Genomic DNA, 22,827 nt, shown 5'->3' on the forward strand with positions numbered 1-22,827 from the left:
ATAAATACGTAAACTTGACTCACCAGTGGAGGGATGTGGACGAATAGAGTGGGAATAGCGGTTGAGAGCAATTTTCGCCTCGCTCATCGTGTGTTCTTCTTTATTAGCAATGATGTGGAGTACATGTCAGAGGTAAAGTGCCTGCTGCAGATGCGGTATCGATCACCCCTCTTGTCCGCAAAGACTTCTAGGACTCTACTTTCAAGCTCAGAGGGTGGATATCCGCAATATCGGACCCATTCTCTTATCTGATCTATTGTCTTAGGGAAAACATGCATTATAGTACCTTCAGATTTATTATGGGTCTTCGAAGGGCAACCGCCAATGGAACAGGCAGGCATTGTGGAAAGTTCTGAAAAGTAAAGATCAACAATTCTCTATGAATACCAATGTGTTAAAAAATTAAATGACACATAAAAGGTTCAATGCAAGGTATGTTTTGGTTCTTGGAACTATACACGTTATTCACATGCGGATAAGTATTTGAATAACTTTAAAAAAATAGAAAAATAATTTGACTAAACTCAGAACATGTGACTAGTTCCTTGCATGTACTGTCTTGAACGAAAAGAAATTGGACGCAAAATGAGTATGGTACATGGCCTTACCTTGACGAGCAAACAGTTAGATGCAGGGATCAGAGTAGTTTCTTGTCGTAGAACAGGGAGCAGTTCACAGGTTGCAAACTGACGAGTTTCCTCGAAGTGGTCACGGAAGTTCACAGAGACGAAGAGCAGATAACCAGCACCTTCACGGGTTGACTAGCAAAGTGCAAAGAAGTTCTCATTATAAATATGAAGTGGGTTATAAAGAATTCGAAACAGGGGTGTGTTTGTGAATGAATGACCTGTATATGTCATGGCATTATGCGGTTTGCAGGGGGCCGTCCAGCGTGAGGGGGATGCTTGGCAGGAGACACGGGGTCTGGAGGTAGACATGGGAACAACAACCCATGCTCTATAGACCACTTTGAAGTGTACATGGTCTTTGGCACCTCTTGGCCTTTATCGCTCCCTGACAGCTCCACTTGCCAGCGCAAGTACCCCGGTGCGAACTGCCTTTGATAGGGCGGGGGGTGGATTGGGGCGGTGGTCGTGCAGACAAGACACAGGAAGACTCGTGAATGGAGACACACTTATGTGGATTGCAGGGGGGCCGTCCAGCGTGAGGGGGATGCTTGGCAGGAGACACGGGGTCTGGAGGTAGACATGGGAACAACAACCCATGCTCTATAGACCACTTTGAAGTGTACATGGTCTTTGGCACCTCTTGGCCTTTATCGCTCCCTGACAGCTCCACTTGCCAGCGCAAGTACCCCGGTGCGAACTGCCTTTGATAGGGCGGGGGGTGGATTGGGGCGGTGGTCGTGCAGACAAGACACAGGAAGACTCGTGAATGGAGACACACTTATGTGGATTGCAGGGGGGCCGTCCAGCGTGAGGGGGATGCTTGGCAGGAGACACGGGGTCTGGAGGTAGACATGGGAACAACAACCCATGCTCTATAGACCACTTTGAAGTGTACATGGTCTTTGGCACCTCTTGGCCTTTATCGCTCCCTGACAGCTCCACTTGCCAGCGCAAGTACCCCGGTGCGAACTGCCTTTGATAGGGCGGGGGGTGGATTGGGGCGGTGGTCGTGCAGACAAGACTCGTTTGCCGCAGGGCCTCACCAAGGAGAGGCCATCTAACTGCATGTAAGAGGCAGGCTGCAGGATCTAGTACATGGAAGGCAGGGGGGTGAGTTTATAAATACCTCACCCTCCCAGGAGAATATATGGGTGCAGTTCACCCTGGAGACCCTGGATCCCTAGGCAGTTAGTCAGCAGCAGGCTGGCCTGTGGTGGCAAGGCGGCACGGGCCAGAGGGGGTCATCTCTGTACCCGGTGCCCAAAAGGATGATTTATTATGATCAACCATATTGATTATTTACCTATAACCATGTTTTGTATCAATAAAATCCAACGGCCTTCCTTTTATTGCCAACGCTTCAACAAAGTGGTGTGGTAAGTATTTTTGGGGGAGGAGGCAAGGCCGGGAGGCTTGATGCCAACCCGCAAAATAACATATGTATGTCTGCTGCATATGGGTTCAACGGTTATGTGGATTGAAGGTGGGCGGCCAGCATGAGGGAGGATGCTGGCCGGAGACATGTGGTGTGACAAGACAAGGCACAGGAAGACTATTCAATGGAGACACACTAGATTCATTTAAAAAATCAAAACAACCATTGTTAAAATATATGTTGGGTTTTATTTTAGATCTTAATTTCAATTGAACATAAATAATAAACATTACACATTGTAAAGTTGCGGTTGCAGCACATCCAGGGAAAATCTGCGGTATTGTCCACTGTCGCTGGGGAAATGTTGTCTAATGGCAAGTACCGCACAGGCAGGTATTACTCTCCGAACGCGGTGTCTGAGCCTCCCGTGAAGCCACCAAGTGAAGCAACGATAGGCCACCAGCCTGTACCACCTGTGAAAATGAAAGATGCAAACTGTATTAAAATGACAACTTTCTTATCACTGTCGATTCAGGTAAAAAATGTCATTCTGCTTTGAAAAAAATTCTATCTAGAAAATGCACAACATGGAACCAATTTACATGCATTCGAATGATATGTAGATGTAGTTTTATATGTGGGAGACGACCATGAAATAGTAGTGGCATCACTGACATCACAACCAGAGTATACTTACTCGTTACTCGGATTACGCGGACGAACAGTGCCGCAAAGTTCGTGCATAAGCACCATCATCATCCTCAACACGGTCCGTGAGAGGCAGGCTTCCCTGAACTCTGGCAGCTCGGTGATGCATTGCGGACTTGGCTCGCCTTCCGAAATGTAGGCCAAGCACCCGGAATTTTCACGGCAGCAGCAGTTCTCCTCCTCAGTTGGCATTAGCTCACACCGATTGCACGTGCACCAGGTGGAGACGCCGTCCATGCGACATGGTCCAGGCTCTTCATCCGTTGACTGGTCCTCCCAACTGCCGTCCGAATCCCCATCGTTTTCGCGTGCTTGCCTTTCCAGTAGTTCTTCCTCGGTGTACTCGGGCTCGTACATATACGGCATTATTGTAGCCATTGTGTGGTAAAGAAAGTAAAATAATTTATAGCGGTGGTACTGGTATCTGTTCACACGGGCTACAATCAACGAAGGTAGCTGACCAGAGCACAGAAACGAGTCACAGAATACTCAAAGTAACACACAGAGAGTAATGGAATCGAAAATCTGCTGCTGTGTGTTGTGAAACTGTGTGTTTATACTTATTGAGGAAAGAGGCGTCCTGCCATTTCCATGGCGACACTTCATTAGCTGAGGCGCAGCGATTGTTGACACGAAACGTGCTTTGGCGTTGGGAAATGGGCGGTACGCGTCTGCTGATGTCAGGCTCAGGGGCGGGGGATTTGATTTAGTGCCGCAAAAGCAGGTGAGCCAGGGCGATGCGGCAAGTGATAGGATTATCAGAAAATGGCGGCTGATTTCGAGTGCGATAATGGACGAAAAGTCGGGTAAGGTCCATAGGAAAGTTTTCTACCATCTACCGATTTATGCTTAAAAACACATGGCCGAACCGTAGGGACAATAAAAAAAAAGTCCCGGAACTCTCCTTTAATTCCTTTGTCCCACTGCCAGCGCCTTGGTCTGATCACTTTTTGGTAACTTTCACTATTCCTTTTGCTTCGCCCGGAGTCAGACCAGTCCCCTTAGCCAGGTTTCAATGCCAATGGCTTGACGTGCTGGCTGAAAGCATTGCCACGTCCATTGAATTCTTTTTGCATCAAGCTGGCTGTACTGACACTAACCCCTGGGAATCGTTGATTGAAGCCTTACAATTAACTGCAGATTATCTGGTTCCTTTGAAACTCTCCATCCATCATGCCAAAAAGTCTGCTCCTTGGTACTCTCCTGAACTTTGAGCATTGAAACAGAGATGTAGACAAGCCGAATGTAGATGGAATCTAGACCACCCCAGCTAAACTGGCGTATGCTCAGTCGCGTAATACTTATCAAAGCGCCACAAAAAAGGCTAAAGCCCAACATTTTGCTGATCGCATTTTGAATGCGGCCTGCTCCTCTAAATCGTTTCATGTGGCTAAGGAACTCACCACCCTGACGCGCCCCCCTCCGGCTACTCTATCTATGCAAACGCACTGCGACCGAATTGAGCTTTTTTCAAGGAAAAGATTTGTAAAATTCGGGAGAAGATATGTGCCGACAGACTGGTTCTTGATTCTCCTTCTAATTCTCTAATTCTCTATCTCCTCCAACTATTTCTACTGCTAATAGTTTTCAGTTTACTACAGTGACGGATATCATATTTTCCACTGCTCTTCTTAAGCTCAAATCTGCATCCCCCACATGGATCCTATTCCACTTCGCACTTTGCAAAATCTTTCTCATAGACTTGTCCCTTTTTTCACCTCAGCTCTTCAGCATTCCTTTTCAACAGGCTATATCCCAGACACACTTAAACACGCTGTGGCTTCTCCTCTATTAAAGAAGTCTCACCTCGACCCTGCTGCGGTGGAAAACTATCGTCCCATTTCCCTTCTTCTGGTGGTCATGAAGCTGCTCGAGTCCATTGCCACACCACAACTCTCTGACTTTCTTGGGGCTAATCACCTTCTTCACCCTTTTCAGGCATGGGCACTGAATCTGACCTGGTTTCTCTTCTTGACGACATTGCTTTACTTCAGGACCACGGAGGTGTCGCTGTCCCCATTGATACTGTTAATCATCACTTCACAATTCTCCAATGTCTTCTGGAAGCAGGAATTTCTGGTACTCCTCTGAAATGGTTTTCATCCTTTCCTTAGAGCCGCACCCAGACTGTTTCTCTGCCCCCCTTTGCGTCCTCTCCTATTACCTTGGTCGATGGAGTCCCACAGGTCACGGCTCTCTCGCCTCTTATGTTCAATTTATACATGTTGGCTCTTGCTAAATTGATTTCTAGTCACGGCATTCCATTTCTTTCTTATGCCGATTACACACAAAACTTGTTTCGCCTTCATGCGTCTCCTACTGAGCCTCCACACAAGCTAAAGAACTGTCTCTCAGCAGTTTCTGAATGGATGTCTAGTAATTGGCTAAAGCTTAATGGTGACAAAGTTGAGGTACTGCTGGTTGGCTCCGGCTTCTCCAGTTCCTCTTGGACCTCCGACTACTGGCCTTCCTGCTTTGGCTCTTACCCTGAACCTTAAACGGTAGTAAAGAGCCTTGGCATTAAAATAATGTCCTCGGGATCCAGATCTGCTCAAGTGTCGACAATCTGTCAAACTGGGTTCGCCAAACTTAAAATATTGAAAAAGGTTCTCTGTTTCTCCCCATTGCTTCAAGACCTAAAATTGTCACAGCCTCTATTATGGGGTCCATTGATTATTGCAATGGGATCTACCTTGGTCAATCCGAGTTTCTAATTCACTGTTTACAGATTCTTCAGAACCGCAGCCCGTCTTGCTCTGAATGCGCCCACACTGGCTCACTCTCAGGAACTCATCTGCAACTTCATTGGCTCCCTGTAAGAAGCTGCACCAAGTTTAAGGCTCTCTGTCTTGTTCATCGAGCTACTCACAAAGGTGGGGCGGAGTTTCTACAATCCAAATGGACTACTTATAGACCCTGCAGAGCTCTTCGCTCGCCTAACTCTCTCTGCTCTGCATTCCACGATCTCTCTGGGCCCGGGCCGGAGGGCGATCTTTTTCTGTGCTCGCTCCTACCACGTGGAACGCCCTTCCGGCTGAGAACCATACCATTCCGCAATTTCTTTCCTTTCGTAAGCGTCTAAAAACTTTTCTGCTCTGAGTACTCCGTGCTACAGTACTCTTGCTTCTCCCCAGCGCCTTGATGCCCTTACCGGTCTTGTTTGCGCTTAACAATTAGCCATACAATACAATACAATACAATACCATTTGGGTGTGCTGCTGGAGGGTATCTGGAACCGATTCCTAAGCACCATGACTGATAGAAACTCAATCTTGCGCCCAACAATAACCTCTACACCAACCATCCCTGGGCATTCACCGATGGGACCAAGCTCAGAGGTCTGTGACCCCAATAGAATCCAGAACCTCAGTAGTGGTCTCTGGAGAAATAAGAGTCAGGGGCTAAGTTAACATACATGTTTCTGTCCCCCCTTGTTCTCTATAGGTCCTGTCCATAAATCACTTTTTCCTGACTTTGGTCAATGGAGGACTGGTCAAGGAGCCCTTCCTATGCCTTTCATAGTGACTGGGATTGAGTGAATGTACCTACCTTAACCATTACCTACCTTTGTGTACTCTTTCTTCATGCCCTGGAGTTCTCCCGAGGTCATCTGTCCCATGGAATACTGCATCGCTCCATGCCAGGGGTGTCCAACTGTCCAGTCTTCAGAACCCTGTCTTCAGAGCCGGAACTGTTTACTAGCCGAGCCCAGTCCTGATGCTAAAACTGTCCTCTGCACCTGCAGTCCCTGGCCCTCCCTCGGACTGGAACCAAAAAAGTAATGGGTGGAAGGTTTTGAATAAATCTGGACCACTGCCATTACAAAAGGGGTCCAGCCGTATACAAATCAGTCAGGTACTGCCACCAATGGGAGAAGCCCAAACTGCCAGGCCAGGTCCCCTCCGCATGGAAACACAAGCAACCTCAGACATGTTTGGCCTTTTTGGGCCTCAACAATGAGGTGCAGCTTGGTTCCCTATGGCGCAGATAGCAAGGGGCCCACATCTGGGCATACCCTCTCTCACTTAGAGACACACTCTAACCAACAGAGTGATGGGTGGAAGGTTTTGAATAAATCTGAACCACTTGCACCGCTCTGTGTAACCTTCCACACCACTGTTTTTAGCCTGTCTGCGCCATTGCAAAAGGGGTCCAGCCATAAGCAAATCAGTCAGGCACTGCCACCTAGCAGTTCGGGCTATAACTTTCTGTAATGGCTTGGCAAGCTAAAGGACGATGGTTTGGAGGGTTGCCAAGAGCTGTGCCAGAGGTTAAGATTAATTCTAAACCTTCCAACCATCACCTTTTGTTTTATCTATGTCACCCTGAGTGGGACGGATATGCCCAGATGTGAATCACAAGCTTGCTGGCCCTAGAGACTCAAGCTTCCCCTCAATGATGACGCCCAATGAGGCAGAAACATGTTTGGGGATGCTTGTGGTCTTGTGCAGAAGGGATGGGACATAGCAATTCGGGCTGGACTGCACCTCTCAGGGTGGGACCATGTATGCTTTGCATTTGGTCTTTCTTCTTTCTGTAAGGGCTTGGCAGGAGGCTATAGAATGATAGTTTGGAGGGTTGCCCAGAGCTGTGCCAGAGGTTAAGATTAATTCCAAACCTTCCAGCCATCCGCTTTTGTTTTGCCTCTCTTGACTGGACACATCACAGAAATAAGAGGGCTTAGCAGATCTGGGAACCCCTGGAGTGGTCCCTGGAAGAATTAGAGTAAGGAGGTTAAATTATACTAGCTATTCCTGCTCCTTCCATAGGGTGAGATGGGTGTAAAGGCCTGTTCCTATCGCTCCCTTGCCTTGCAATGATTGGGGGTGGTCTGGTCAAGGATCCCCCCTGGGCATGCCCTAGTGCGCTAGGACTGGTAGAACCTCTTTCCTGAACTTTTCCTGAATTCTGCAACTCTTAACCATATCCACTGGCATTAGTCAAATCCAATGGTAAACCTACCTCAATAGTATAGACTCATGGAACTGGTCACTGTTGGGCACTAGGTCTCATTTCATATCAGGGTGGGACTAAGTACGGATAGGGATCTAATTCTAGCATTGCTCATATGTGTTTTTACCTTACACTTCTACTTGATTACTTACCTGTGTTTACTGGTTTTTAATCTGCTGTTTTTCTAGCTCCTTTGTTGTTTTACAACTCACAGCTATTGGAAGTATTGCTTCTGATTATGCTGTTGATTAACAGTTTCAAATGGCTGGAACCCAATTGTGAATGTATATGTATTTTGGCTCTGAATTTCTACCCTTCAAAAAATCAAACCCTTCATCCTATTGCAGGACTTCCGGACTGTCGTGCAAGTCCTTGTGGTGTCGCACATCGATGGGGGAAATGCTCTCCTGACAGGGCTCCAAGCTGCTCACTCGGTTCCCCTAAAAGCAGTGCACCATGCTGCAGCACGTGTTATTACGGGAGCACGGAAATTTGATCGAATAAACCCATCCTATGCAAACTACATTGGCTTCCACTTGAAGCCAGAATACTCTTCAAGGACCATGTATCTACAAAGCAGTCACGAACAGCATACCAGCTTACCTGACGGCTAAGCTCCACATATCTGGTACATGCTCCTTGTGGAGCAAATCGACCAACGGGCTTGAATCAGAACTCATCCGCAAAGAGAGGACCCGCAAACAATCATTCTCTTGTCATGCACCCACGCTCTGGAACTCTATCCCGGTGTTGGCTCGGAATGCTTCCACAATTCTCCAATTTCGTAAATCTCTCAAAACATGGCTCTTTTAACACCACCTGACCAAGGACTAATTCCAATGGCCGCACAGACCTCAGGGTACTGCGCTGCTGTTAAAAGATGCCAGGTACCCACACTCTGTGCAGTGCTCTGCTGCTCTCGAACTAGGTCCGCATTTTAAACAATAAAATAAAAAAATGAAAACAAATATTTTGATATTAGTTTTTAGTAACAATACTTATCTGAAGTTTTTTTTTCATATGTTGAGAGTGCGCCCTAAGGCCTAATACATTTCTTTATATTTTTATACTTCTCTGTCTAAATGGAATGATTGCAGTGCTCTGTGTGAATACATTGGGCCTCACTACAGGTCGGACGGTCCGGAAATAACAGAGGCGGTAAACCCGCCGCCACAGTTAATTCTGGACCGCCCGATCCCGAGTCCTGCAGGCGGGAGGTGGCGTTCCCGCCAGGTCTGACCTGGCGGGTTTACCACCGCCCGCCTGCAGGCGGACGAGGAAACACCGGCACCATCACGAGATGTTGCCGGTGTTTCCATGATCTACACCATTCCGCCTCCGGAGTTCCCGGGACACCAGGGTTGTAATGCCCCGGTAATTCCAGGAATCACAGAGGCGGAATGGTAATATGAGTCCGGCGGTAACCAGGCGGTTTACCGCCTCGGTTACCGCCGGACTCGTAATGAGACCCATTGTAACCCTAGACCACTCACACACCCCTCCTGAGTCTAAACCTTGCACTGCTCCCTACCTTAAATGTGATTGGCTAGGTTTCCTTCCACCGAGGCAGGTTGGTCTCTCTATTTATTTATTTATTTTTGCATTTTTAAAGCGCTCACACAGCCTGCGGGCATCGAGGCGCTGTTACAGGAATTGTTTTTTTTTTTTTTTTAGTTGCATAATTGTAATCTTTGAGACAACCTGTGTTGCTTTGTGTCGTCTTGCTTCCAATGAGAAGCTGCCGCTGAGCTATCCTGCCGGGAATCTCTGATTCCACTCCAGGGTTGATTCCGAAAAAACATCTTAACCAATGGTAACCTCCAGTTGAAATGACTCAAATTCAGGTGGGGCGTGTCCAAGGCTGTTTTTGTGTTACCTTTTACTTCTTGCAGGAATCTGACTTTCAAACAGATTATGTTGGCATCAAACAATTAATATTTTAGAAAGGAAAAAGAAAAAATGTGACGAGCGAGTATGTTGAATACAGGTCTTGTTTTCAGTGAAAAACATTTTTACAAATTACATTTGGATTTAGTTTCTATATAAGTCACTCTTTGGTTGATGTTGTTGGAACCTGCACAGCTCATTGGTTAGAGCAGTCAGTGAGCTAGATGTGCCAGAGACGGGAAATCAGTCCCCACACTGGAGTCTGGACTGAAGGTTCAAATTGTTACCTTACTTCTTTGGAGTTAGTAAAGATGAGAATAGACCCAGATGAAATGGTAGGTTAAGTGTTTTATCCCTGCCTCTCAAGTGAGGGCTGCGGGGACGACATTGCTACAAGACTACAGCCCTTTTGGAAAGGGGGTGAAAGGTTTTGGCTTCAGCTGAAGGATGGTGCATGTCTGTAATCCCAGCTCTACGGCAGGAGGCAGAGACTGGATAGCGGTTCGTGGCTTCTGTGCACTGTAAAGTGGACGTGAGCTGGACTAGTGAGACGGAACCTTTTCTGCATGTCTTCCATCATGCCAAAAAGTCTGCTCCTTGGTACTCTCCTGAACTTTGAGCATTGAAACAGAGATGTAGACAAGCCGAATGCAGATGGAATCTAGACCACCCCAGCTAAACTGGCGTATGCTCAGTCGCGTAATACTTATCAAAGCACCACAAAAAAGGCTAAAGCCCAACATTTTGCTGATCGCATTTTGAATGCGGCCTGCTCCTCTAAATCGTTTCATGTGGCTAAGGAACTCACCACCCTGACGCGCCCCCCTCCGGCTACTCTATCTATGCAAACGCACTGCGACCGAATTGAGCTTTTTTCAAGGAAAAGATTTGTAAAATTCGGGAGAAGATATGTGCCGACAGACTGGTTCTTGATTCTCCTTCTAATTCTCTAATTCTCTATCTCCTCCAACTATTTCTACTGCTAATAGTTTTCAGTTTACTACAGTGACGGATATCATATTTTCCACTGCTCTTCTTAAGCTCAAATCTGCATCCCCCACATGGATCCTATTCCACTTCGCACTTTGCAAAATCTTTCTCATAGACTTGTCCCTTTTTTCACCTCAGCTCTTCAGCATTCCTTTTCAACAGGCTAAATCCCAGACACACTTAAACACGCTGTGGCTTCTCCTCTATTAAAGAAGTCTCACCTCGACCCTGCTGCGGTGGAAAACTATCGTCCCATTTCCCTTCTTCTGGTGGTCATGAAGCTGCTCGAGTCCATTGCCACACCACAACTCTCTGACTTTCTTGGGGCTAATCACCTTCTTCACCCTTTTCAGGCATGGGCACTGAATCTGACCTGGTTTCTCTTCTTGACGACATTGCTTTACTTCAGGACCACGGAGGTGTCGCTGTCCCCATTGATACTGTTAATCATCACTTCACAATTCTCCAATGTCTTCTGGAAGCAGGAATTTCTGGTACTCCTCTGAAATGGTTTTCATCCTTTCCTTAGAGCCGCACCCAGACTGTTTCTCTGCCCCCCTTTACGTCCTCTCCTATTACCTTGGACGATGGAGTCCCACAGGTCACGGCTCTCTCGCCTCTTATGTTCAATTTATACATGTTGGCTCTTGCTAAATTGATTTCTAGTCACGGCATTCCATTTCTTTCTTATGCCGATTACACACAAAACTTGTTTCGCCTTCATGCGTCTCCTACTGAGCCTCCACACAAGCTAAAGAACTGTCTCTCAGCAGTTTCTGAATGGATGTCTAGTAATTGGCTAAAGCTTAATGGTGACAAAGTTGAGGTACTGCTGGTTGGCTCCGGCTTCTCCAGTTCCTCTTGGACCTCTGACTACTGGCCTTCCTGCTTTGGCTCTTGCCCTGAACCTTAAACGGTAGTAAAGAGCCTTGGCATTAAAATAATGTCCTTGGGATCCAGATCTGCTCAAGTGTCGACAATCTGTCAAACTGGGTTCGCCAAACTTAAAATATTGAAAAAGGTTCTCCGTTTCTCCCCACTGCTTCGAGACCTAAAATTGTCACAGCCTCTATTATGGGGTCCATTGATTATTGCAATGGGATCTACCTTGGTCAATCCGAGTTTCTAATTCACTGTTTACAGATTCTTCAGAACCGCAGCCCGTCTTGCTCTGAATGCGCCCACACTGGCTCACTCTCAGGAACTCATCTGCAACTTCATTGGCTCCCTGTAAGAAGCTGCACCATATTTAAGGCTCTCTGTCTTGTTCATCGAGCTACTCACAAAGGTGGGGCGGAGTTTCTACAATCCAAATGGACTACTTATAGACCCTGCAGAGCTCTTTGCTCGCCTAACTCTCTCTGCTCTGCATTCCACAATCTCTCTGGGCCCGGGCCGGAGGGCGATCTTTTTCTGTGCTCGCTCCTACCACGTGGAACGCCCTTCCGGCTGAAAACCATACCATTCCGCAATTTCTTTCCTTTCGTAAGCGTCTAAAAACTTTTCTGCTCTGAGTACTCCATGCTACAGTACTCTTGCTTCTCCCCAGCACCTTGATGCCCTTACCGGTCTTGTTTGCGCCTAACAATTAGCCATACAATACAATACAATACAATACCATTTGGGTGTGCTGCTGGAGGGTATCTGGAACCGATTCCTAAGCACCATGACTGATAGAAACTCAATCTTGCGCCCAACAATAACCTCTACACCAACCATCCCTGGGCATTCATCGATGGGACCAAGCTCAGAGGTCTGTGACCCCAATAGAATCCAGAACCTCAGTAGTGGTCTCTGGAGAAATAAGAGTCAGGGGCTAAGTTAACATACATGTTTCTGTCCCCCCTTGTTCTCTATAGGTCCTGTCCATAAATCACTTTTTCCTGACTTTGGTCAGTGGAGGACTGGTCAAGGAGCCCTTCCTATGCCTTTCATAGTGACTGGGATTGAGTGAATGTACCTACCTTAACCATTACCTACCTTTGTTTACTCTTTCTTCATGCCCTGGAGTTCTCCCGAGGTCATCTGTCCCATGGAATACTGCATTGCTCCATGCCAGGGGTGTCCAACTGTCCAGTCTTCAGAACCCTGTCTTCAGAGCCGGAACTGTTTACTAGCCGAGCCCAGTCCTGATGCTAAAACTGTCCTCTGCACCTGCAGTCCCTGGTCCTCCCTCGGACTGGAACCAAAAAAGTAATGGGTGGAAGGTTTTGAATAAATCTGGACCACTGCCATTACAAAAGGGGTCCAGCCGTATGAAAATTAGTCAGGTACTGCCACCAATGGGAGAAGCCCGAACTGCCAGGCCAGGTCCCCTCCGCATGGAAACACAAGCAACCTCAGACATGTTTGGCCTTTTTGGGCCTCAACAATGAGGTGCAGTTCCCTATGGCGCAGATAGCAAGGGGCCCACATCTGGGCATACCCTCTCTCACTTAGAGACACACTCTAACCAACAGAGTGATGGGTGGAAGGTTTTGAATAAATCTGAACCACTTGCACCGCTCTGTGTAACCTTCCACACCACTGTTTTCAGCCTGTCTGCGCCATTGCAAAAGGGGTCCAGCCATAAGCAAATCAGTCAGGCACTGCCACCTAGCAGTTCGGGCTGTCACTTTCTGTAATGGCTTGGCAAGCTAAAGGACGATGGTTTGGAGGGTTGCCAAGAGCTGTGCCAGAGGTTAAGATTAATTCTAAACCTTCCAACCATCACCTTTTGTTTTATCTATGTCACCCTGAGTGGGACGGATATGCCCAGATGTGAGTCACAAGCTTGCTGGGCCTAGAGACTCAAGCTTCTCCTCATTGATGACGCCCAATGAGGCCGAAACATGTCTGGGGATGCTTGTGGTCTTGTGCAGAAGGGATGGGACATAGCAATTCGGGCTGGACTGCACCTCTCAGGGTGGGACCATGCATGCTTTGCATTTGGTCTTTCTTCTTTCTGTAAGGGCTTGGCAGGAGGCTATAGAATGATAGTTTGGAGGGTTGCCCAGAGCTCTGCCAGAGGTTAAGATTAATTCCAAACCTTCCAGCCATCCGCTTTTGTTTTGCCTCTCTTGACTGGACACATCACAGACATAAGAGGGCTTAGCAGATCTGGGAACCCCTGGAGTGGTCCCTGGAAGAATTAGAGTAAGGAGGTTAAATTATACTAGCTATTCCTGCTCCCTCCATAGGGTGAGATGGGTGTAAAGGCCTGTTCCTATCGCTCCCTTGCCTTGCAATGATTGGGGGTGGTCTGGTCAAGGATCCCCCCTGGGCATGCCCTAGTACACTAGGACTGGTAGAACCTCTTTCCTGAACTTTTCCTGAATTCTGCAACTCTTAACCATAACCACTGGCATTAGTCAAATCCAATGGTAAACCTACCTGAATAGTATAGACTCATGGAACTGGTCACTGTTGGGCACTAGGTCTCATTTCATATCAGGATGGGACTAAGTACGGATAGGGATCTAATTCTAGCATTGCTCATATGTGTTTTTACCTTACACTTCTACTTGATTACTTACCTGTGTTTACTGGTTTTTAATCTGCTGTTTTTCTAGCTCCTTTGTTGTTTTACAACTCACAGCTATTGGAAGTATTGCTTCTGATTATGCTGTTGATTAACAGTTTCAAATGGCTGGAACCCAATTGTGAATGTATATGTATTTTGGCTCTGAATTTCTACCCTTCAAAAAATCAAACCCTTCATCCTATTGCAGGACTTCCGGACTGTCGTGCAAGTCCTTGTGGTGTCGCACATCGATGGGGGAAATGCTCTCCTGACAGGGCTCCAAGCTGCTCACTCGGTTCCCCTAAAAGCACTGCACCATGCTGCAGCACGTGTTATTACGGGAGCACGGAAATTTGATCGAATAAACCCATCCTATGCAAACTACATTGGCTTCCACTTGAAGCCAGAATACTCTTCAAGGACCATGTATCTACAAAGCAGTCACGAACAGCATACCAGCTTACCTGACGGCTAAGCTCCACATATCTGGTACATGCTCCTTGTGGAGCAAATCGACCAACCGGCTTGAATCAGAACTCATCCGCAAAGAGAGGACCCGCAAACAATCATTCTCTTGTCATGCACCCACGCTCTGGAACTCTATCCCGGTGTTGGCTCGGAATGCTTCCACAATTCTCCAATTTCGTAAATCTCTCAAAACATGGCTCTTTTAACACCACCTGACCAAGGACTAATTCCAATGGCCGCACAGACCTCAGGGTACTGCGCTGCTGTTAAAAGATGCCAGGTACCCACACTCTGTGCAGTGCTCTGCTGCTCTCGAACTAGGTCCGCATTTTAAACAATAAAATAAAAAAATGAAAACAAATATTTTGATATTAGTTTTTAGTAACAATACTTATCTGAAGTTTTTTTTTCATATGTTGAGAGTGCGCCCTAAGGCCTAATACATTTCTTTATATTTTTATACTTCTCTGTCTAAATGGAATGATTGGAGTGCTCTGTGTGAATACATTGTGCCTCATTACAGGTCGGACGGTCCGGAAATAACAGAGGCGGTAAACCCGCCGCCACTGTTAATTCTGGACCGCCCGATCCCGAGTCCTGCAGGCGGGAGGTGGCGTTCCCGCCAGGTCTGACCTGGCGGGTTTACCACCGCCCGCCTGCACGCGGACGAGGAAACACCGGCACCATCACGAGATGTTGCCGGTGTTTCCATGATCTACACCATTCCGCCTCCGGAGTTCCCGGGACACCAGGGTTGTAATGCCCCGGTAATTCCAGGAATAACAGAGGCGGAATGGTAACCGCCGGACTCGTAATGAGACCCATTGTAACCCTAGACCACTCACACACCCCTCCTGAGTCTAAACCTTGCACTGCTCCCTACCTTAAATGTGATTGGCTAGGTTTCCTTCCACCGAGGCAGGTTGGTCTCTCTATTTATTTATTTATTTTTGCATTTTTAAAGCGCTCACACAGCCTGCGGGCATCGAGGCGCTGTTACAGGAATTGTTATTTTTTTTTTTTAGTTGCATGATTGTAATCTTTGAGACAACCTGTGTTGCTTTGTGTCGTCTTGCTTCCAATGCGAACACGCTGCCGCTGAGCTATCCTGCCGGGAATCTCTGATTCCCCTCCAGGGTTGATTCCGAAAAAACATCTTAACCAATGGTAACCTCCAGTTGAAATGACTCAAATTCAGGTGGGGCGTTTCCAAGGCTGTTTTTGTGTTACCTTTTACTTCTTGCAGGAATCTGACTTTCAAACAGATTATGTTGGCATCAAACAATTAATATTTTAGAAAGGAAAAAGAAAAAATGTGACAAGCGAGTATGTTGAATACAGGTCTTGTTTTCAGTGAAAAACATTTTTACAAATTACATTCGGATTTAGTTTCTATATAAGTCACTCTTTGGTTGATGTTGTTGGAACCTGCACAGCTCATTGGTTAGAGCAGTCAGTGAGCTAGATGTGCCAGAGACGGGAAATCAGTCCCCACACTGGAGTCTGGACTGAAGGTTCAAATTGTTACCTTACTTCTTTGGAGTTAGTAAAGATGAGAATAGTCCCAGATTAAATGGTAGGTTAAGTGTTTTATCCCTGCCTCTCAAGTGAGGGCTGCGGGGACGACATTGCTACAAGACTACAGCCCTTTTGGAAAGGGGGTGAAAGGTTTTGGCTTCAGCTGAAGGATGGTGCATGTCTGTAATCCCAGCTCTACGGCAGGAGGCAGAGACTGGATAGCGGTTCGTGGCTTCTGTGCGCTGTAAGGTGGACGTGAGCTGGACTAGTGAGACGGAACCTTTTCTGCATGACTTCAGGAAAGGAAGGGGGTACGGGGATTCCAGGTCTCTCTGAGCATTGTGACCGCCTGCACAGCACCACAGAGTTTGGAAGGACAGCCCCTTATTGTTGGCTACTGTATCTTGCTTCTTTGAGGTCACAAAGCCTGCAGATTGGGTCAGTGTCTGGCCCTTTGTCCATGTTCCTCAAACCCCCACGGTAGTAGTTTTTGTTGCGATAACTTGCTTGGGCTGAGATTTTGGTTTGGGTGAGCCGTGTTACCGCTTCATGGAGTCCCTTGTACCCCCTGACCTATGTGTGTTGTTGGAGGCACACAGCAGGAAATGTGCACAGGCTGGTGCAGGTGCGGTATTCCCACTTTCATCGTCCTCAGCGGTCCCCAGGCTTTGGTACACACTGCTTCCTGTCATGTACCGGCTGCGCATCATTCCTCTTCCGGGCTGGCCTCCTTTGTTGGCCATGGCAGCCTTAGCAGGGTGGCTCCCTGAGTATCATTGTGGGTTTCTTTGAAGACCTTGGAGGTGGGCTTGAGTACTGTCTGGGTTCCGCCTCCGGCCCTTCTCCAGTTGCTGGCCATGGTCTTAGGTGAGGGGTGTATGCTCCCCTTCCTCTATGATTTCGGTGGTGAAAGGATGGAGTGAGACAGGTTTTCCTCCAGTCTGGGCCAAATAGTGGGCCATGGATTCAATGCAGTAATTCTACCGAGTGACCTGGATACGTGTCTCTAATACCTCTGTTTTTCCCCCTCTCCAATGGTCTCTCTGGGGCTATCCTTTACTCTCCTTATGGCCTGGGGGGATTGCATGTGACGCTTCATAGAATGGCCAGTGCTCCCACTGTTCCGTTGTAATCCAAGTACATGCCGGTCTGACTGTCGAAACTTTGATATTTTTCATAGAGTAAGTACTGTGACGAGGAAGAGGGAGGTGGAGGTAATGCACCTATTATTTACTAGTAATCTTTATTACTCCTGGTCCTACTCTTGCTTGTCACAGTACTGACACCCACCTCGCCTCCCCGTGGTAAAATCGCCCTGGTGCCTTTGATATAGACAGGACGATTATGGGGCAGTGTGGGTGCTTTAAGGTGCTATGAGGGAGAAGGACTAACAAGTACTGTGTTGCGGAAGAGTAGGGCTAGGAGTGATGAAGATTACCAGTAAGTAATCAGAGCTTTACAGGAAGGAAGTACGTAGGGCTTTAAGTGGATATGGGCTAGCTGGTGGCGGAGCGCTGGTAATCTCAAAAAAGTGCCCCGAGCCGGGCTCTGACAGACTCCCCTGACTATGCCAACCCCCTGAGGCAGCACTTTCACTCCACAGAGCCGCATGGTTAAAGGGCTGCCTGCGGGGGGGGGGGGTCAGAACTTCTGATAAGAAAACAGGAGCACCAAAAGTATGGAAACAGTGCTCTACATCTCCTTTTGTTTCTTAATCAGAGGCGCTGATCCCACAGACTGCTCTTAAACCATGTGGCTATGTGGAGTTAAGCGGCTGCCTGAGGGGGTTGGAGCCTCTTCTGAAGAAACAAAGGGAGAGACATGGAGCACTGTCATCATTGCTTTTGGTGCGCACCTCTCTCCTTACGATTTTTAATCACAGATTCCGATCCCTGGGGACAGAGCCAGTTATTAAGAAACAAAAGGAGAGGAGAACACCAAAAGCAATGAAAACAGTGTGCCCCGTCTCTCCTGCTTGGCTCCCACTGCCAAGCAATCCGCCTCCTCTCTCCCTCCATCCTTCTGCACTCAGGCCATACACCCTAAATTAACCCCCCACTTCTGCAGAATCCTCCTCCCACTTAAAACACTGGAAATATGCAGAGACATGATGCCTTGGAAGGCTCCAGCCATCATGACCCCCCAATGCCACGCAACACGAGGCTGCAAACTGTGAAAAACCAGAGGATGTCACACCCGCTAGTCCCCGGGGATATCTCTCTCAGGTGGCCAGGCCACAGCCTCGCCTTTGGATCCAGACCCTGGGGGTGGACCAGTGCGGGAGGATTACCTGGGTGAGGGTTCTTCGGGGAGGGGGGTGAGGAAGCTGATGGTGAGATGCGGTATTCTCCTCATTTTTGTTCATCTAATCTGTCCTATTTTTTAGGATTCTCTGAGATCCCAGCACTGCTTCCCCCCCCCTTTTTACTCAAACACTGGGCAGAGGAAGAGGGTGACTGAGAGTACTGAGAGTAACAAGACTAACTCTCATACATCGTACCGGACATGTCCCATTAATCGGGTCAGGCAAAGTCAGGCACTTGATTTTAAGTGCATACACCTAATACCAGTTAGCTATCCTCACACGGATAAAAGGCAAAACCTAAAGACACACTCTGTGCAAGGCGGAACACGAGTATGAGCAGAACTTCTGGGGTGAAGGGAAACCTACTGGAGCAGAGCGACAGACCAAGGGACGAGAACAGCGGGTCAAAAACCCCAAGAGTTCCCTACTGGAGGTTGTTGCCTCCGACAGGCAGCGGAATTCTTGCGAAGGCCAGATCCCGCATCAGGAGGCTGCATTGTGTTCCAAGGATGCCAGCAACCCTCCCGGGTGAACGGCAGAGTTGGGGAGGCGAGGCTAAGCCTGTGGTACTAACCTTGACTCGTGAATTGGAAATCATAAAACCAAGAAAGAAACGCACACAGCCGGTGCAAGCGACCTGAGAGACCGGTGTGTGTTAAAGAAAGTTTGAAGTGGCAACATTATATCACAAGTGAAGGCTGCACGCATGTGGATGAGATTTTAAAGTAAGGACAGCTGCGAAAATCACCGATACTGATTAACGGAGTGGTCCGGCGAAAGGAAATAGTTCACTCAAAAGTCTCTGTGAAAGGTACATTGTTTGTAACAATAAAGCAAATGAACTGCAAAGCGAAGTAAGCAAAATTAACCCCTAGAGAATGGGCGAATGAAAGTTGAACCTTGAACTTTAAGTCGAAGTGGTCCTGCAGAGGTCTGTAAAGAAAGCCACACACATTCGAAAGTCTTCGACATCCGAAAGTGGTCTGAACCTGGCTGAGAGAGACCCAAAGTATAATAAGCTTGGGAAAGGGAGTCTTTGCAAGATTTGTTGAACTTTGTTGCGAAAGGTCTGAGCCCGACAGAGGGGGACGCACGTTAACTGTGTTTTCAAGAGTTCTGAGCCTGACAGAGGGGGGCCTACGTGAACCTCTTGTTGAAACATTATTTGGTGGTCTGATGCCAGAGACTTTAACGTGGAAGGCCAGGCGGACCTCGATCCATGTTTTGGAACTATTGTGTTGGAAACCCGAGCCAAAGTGTGTCATCCTGCCTACAGGGACCACCTTACTTCGTGTGGTCTAACATGAGGAGGAGAACTTGTTCATCACCTTTATTCTTTTGGACACTGATTTTTCCTTTGCATACCTTTCTCCTTTATTTACTTTTCGTACAAGAGGTAGGGCAGGCATTAGGTTTTTTATCATAGGCCATTTTGATTTGATGGCCTCCACTAGGACGGTTTTGTTTTTTGTTTTGATGATCGAGACTACTCTCATCTTAGTTATAGGGCAAAGTAGGAGTTTTTCCAACCCCAGAACTTCAATAAAGGTTTTACAACGTGTACCTATTGTGTCAGTGTCATACTTGTGACACCATGCCTCTCCTACAAAAAACAAGTGAGCAGGGATGCCGCCTGACACAATGGCCACTGTGATGACACTGGCACATAACATCACAGCCTTTTATTGCTAGTGTGGTAACTTCAACACTTAAATAGATGCTGTACAAGAGTGTTGGAGCCCCTTTACTGAGTACGAACATGGTTCAAATAACCTGCTCTATGGAATTTCTTCCACTCCGGGGGGTATACAACCACGTTTTGGCTCTAGGTAGACAGGCTCCCAGACCTTTGTTTAAATGTGTAGGGACTTGGGGTTTCAGCCTAAGCTACTCAGGGTAATCCAGACATTGACCCCTTGCTCACTGTGCTTAGAGATGCACAGCCTCACCTCACTGATGAGGCCCGACTAGGCCGAAACACGTGTCTGGGGTTGCTGTTGGTACTCTTGTTCAGAAGAGAATTGCCTAAAATTTTGGTGCTGGGCTGCCCAGGTCGGTGGGACCGAATGCTATCTAAATGGATATTTCTCCTCTTTGAATGGTACAGTGAGCTAATAAATGTGGTTTTAGATCCTCCCAAGTGAGGACCTACCCATTGTACTTGTTATTTGGCCATGTTTGTTCTCAGTAGAGGTTCTCCTAGAACTTTGTTTAAAAACTTAAATATATGCACCAGCAGGAAGTACCAACACATATAGCTTCACTGACTACTAACCAGCCCTTGTGAGCCGTAACAGCAGTGAGAAAACAGAGAGCATTGTTCATGTTGAAACAATAGCCACGTTGTCGTGCTTTACTGGGATCAGTGCATTGGTGAGGTGCCGAATGCTGCGTATTGCCTTAATCTGTTGGATGCATAGAGCCTGTTGCACCTTGGGTTTGAGAGATGTTTTGCATCAATACTTTATGCTGCATTGCTGTTCGCAATTGCAGGCTGCTGTGCTGTGTGTAAATGAGGTTGCATACAGGGGTGGACTGGGAACCAAAAGAGGCCTTGGAAATAATGTTCAAATTGGCTTCAAATTACACATTTTCAGCAAGCCCACTCCTTTTCCAGTGAGAAGATTTGGAAATAAAATAGGTTACGATGGTTACAAGTTCCCTGTAGGCCAGTGTACCCCTGGTTGTACATCATGCAAGGGATTTCCCATTGTTTTGGGTCATATTCTGGCAGTGCATTGTGCCGCCACTTTCACACAAGGCAGCTGTTGAGCTCTGAGTTTGTTGTGACATGTACTGCAGTGTGTTTAATCCATACATGGTTCTGCATTGTGCTTGCCCCCAGCAGCAGTGGAGAGGTGAGCTGTGTGGACGACTTGCCAGACCTGGAGGCCAGCATCTCTGGCTGGAAGCCTGGACTCTTTTATGGAGCAGACGATCAATGCAGAATTGCCTTCGGCAGCGCAGCCATGGCCTGCACCTTCGCCAAGAATGACTTGGTATGTTATTATTTTATTTATGTAAAGGAAGGAACAATGCTCTTTTGATCACAAAAGAATGTACAATAGATACGAAATCAGATTTGATGGGGAGCTGGGAGCTTATTACAATGCAGAGCAGTTCAAGTGACATTCTGACCCGGTTGCAGAGGGGATTAAATGGAACAGTCACCAGGGACAATACGTGGGTGGACATACATAGATTAAGGACAACCGACATTAGACATGTTTAAGTGCAGGTAGGTGGTACAGCCAGCTGTGCTCGGGATGTGACCATGATGGGTGAAGCGCTAGCATGGAGGCTGAGAAAGGGAGGGACAGAGGCAGGTTAGAGGCGAGGGAAAGAGGCAGAGGAGAGGTAAATTAAGAGGGTAACTCGGAGGCAAGGAGGTAGGCTTTTGGAATATTGTGCTTGATTTTGTACATAATCTGCACTGATATTATTTTTCTCGTACATAATTATTATGGAAATCAAGAAATCCAAGCTATGTTTAACTATTTACTATCAGCCCCTAAAAGAGGATGGCACGTGCTATCCGATGATTCTGATAGGGCCTGATTAACACCCAATGCCTGCATCTGGGGCTCCCCTGAAGCTGATGTACGACTCCAGACAGAAAGTGGCCTGTGGCGTGGAGTTTAGGCCTGCAACAATGATTATCTCATCCAAGAGATATGCTGAAAGAGAGATCATTTCAAATATATGCTCTCTTTTATCCTGTCCGAATTATGTTTATTGTTCGAACTCTTCTTTTATCTCTCCCCCTCTCCCTCCTGTCCTACTCCCATGTCTTTCTTTTCTTTCTTTTGATTTTTATTTTCTTTGTTTGTTTCTTTCTTTCTTTTAGTCTTTTCTTTATTTCCTCTTCTTCAATTCTTTCTTTTCCTCTTCTTCATTCTTTCCTCTTCCTATTTCATTCTTTAGATTTAGATTAAAGCGCTATATAAAACCAATTCTTTCTTTTTGTTCTACCATTCTTTCTATCTTTTTGTTATTCCATTCTTTCCTTTTCTTTCATTGTTTCTTTTTGCTCTTCGATGCTTCCTTTTGTTTAATTTTTCTGTTTGTGCAGTCTTTCTTTCTTTTATTTCATTTTTTCTTTCTTTCTCTTTGTTTTCTTTCTTTCTCTTTCTTTCCTCTTCATTCTTTCATTGTTTCTTTTTGTTCTTTCTTTGCTTCTTTCTTTCATTCTTTCTTTTCCCCCCAATCGTTGTACTTCCAGCTTCTGTATCAATACTGTGAGTCACAGTGATGTTGATATATTAGGCATCTTTTAAAAAAGGGGTGGCAAAGAGAAGCCCCCTACAGAGCTTCCCTCACATATTCTTAGCATGCGGTACAGAACGGTATTGTATGAAATTACAGAGGGCAAAAAGTCTGAAGCTCAATACAAATGGGAAATAAAAAAAAACTGACTTTGGGACTCAGACTTTTGGATTCAGTCATTTCACGTAGATCCGTGCAGAGCAGGGGTACATTGTAGAGGGCATCC

At 46.9% G+C, this 22,827-nt stretch overlaps 1 protein-coding gene across 2 annotated transcripts in view; it reads left to right on the forward strand.

The window, feature by feature from the left end:
• Positions 1 to 22,827, forward strand: part of ADAMTS13 (ADAM metallopeptidase with thrombospondin type 1 motif 13) — a 447,185-nt gene that overhangs the window by 155,808 nt on the left and 268,550 nt on the right. Inside the window, exon 10 of one of the 2 annotated variants that reach the window (XM_069609349.1) lies at positions 21,181 to 21,334. In XM_069609349.1, the coding sequence (XP_069465450.1) occupies positions 21,181 to 21,334 (154 nt within the window). The remainder of the gene's footprint in view (positions 1 to 21,180; positions 21,335 to 22,827) is intronic. The other variant, XM_069609350.1, reaches the window with a different exon arrangement.

This window comes from Ambystoma mexicanum, chromosome 8 (assembly GCF_040938575.1).
Source record: "Ambystoma mexicanum isolate Mex_15411 chromosome 8, UKY_AmexF1_1, whole genome shotgun sequence".
NCBI lineage: Eukaryota > Metazoa > Chordata > Amphibia > Caudata > Ambystomatidae > Ambystoma > Ambystoma mexicanum.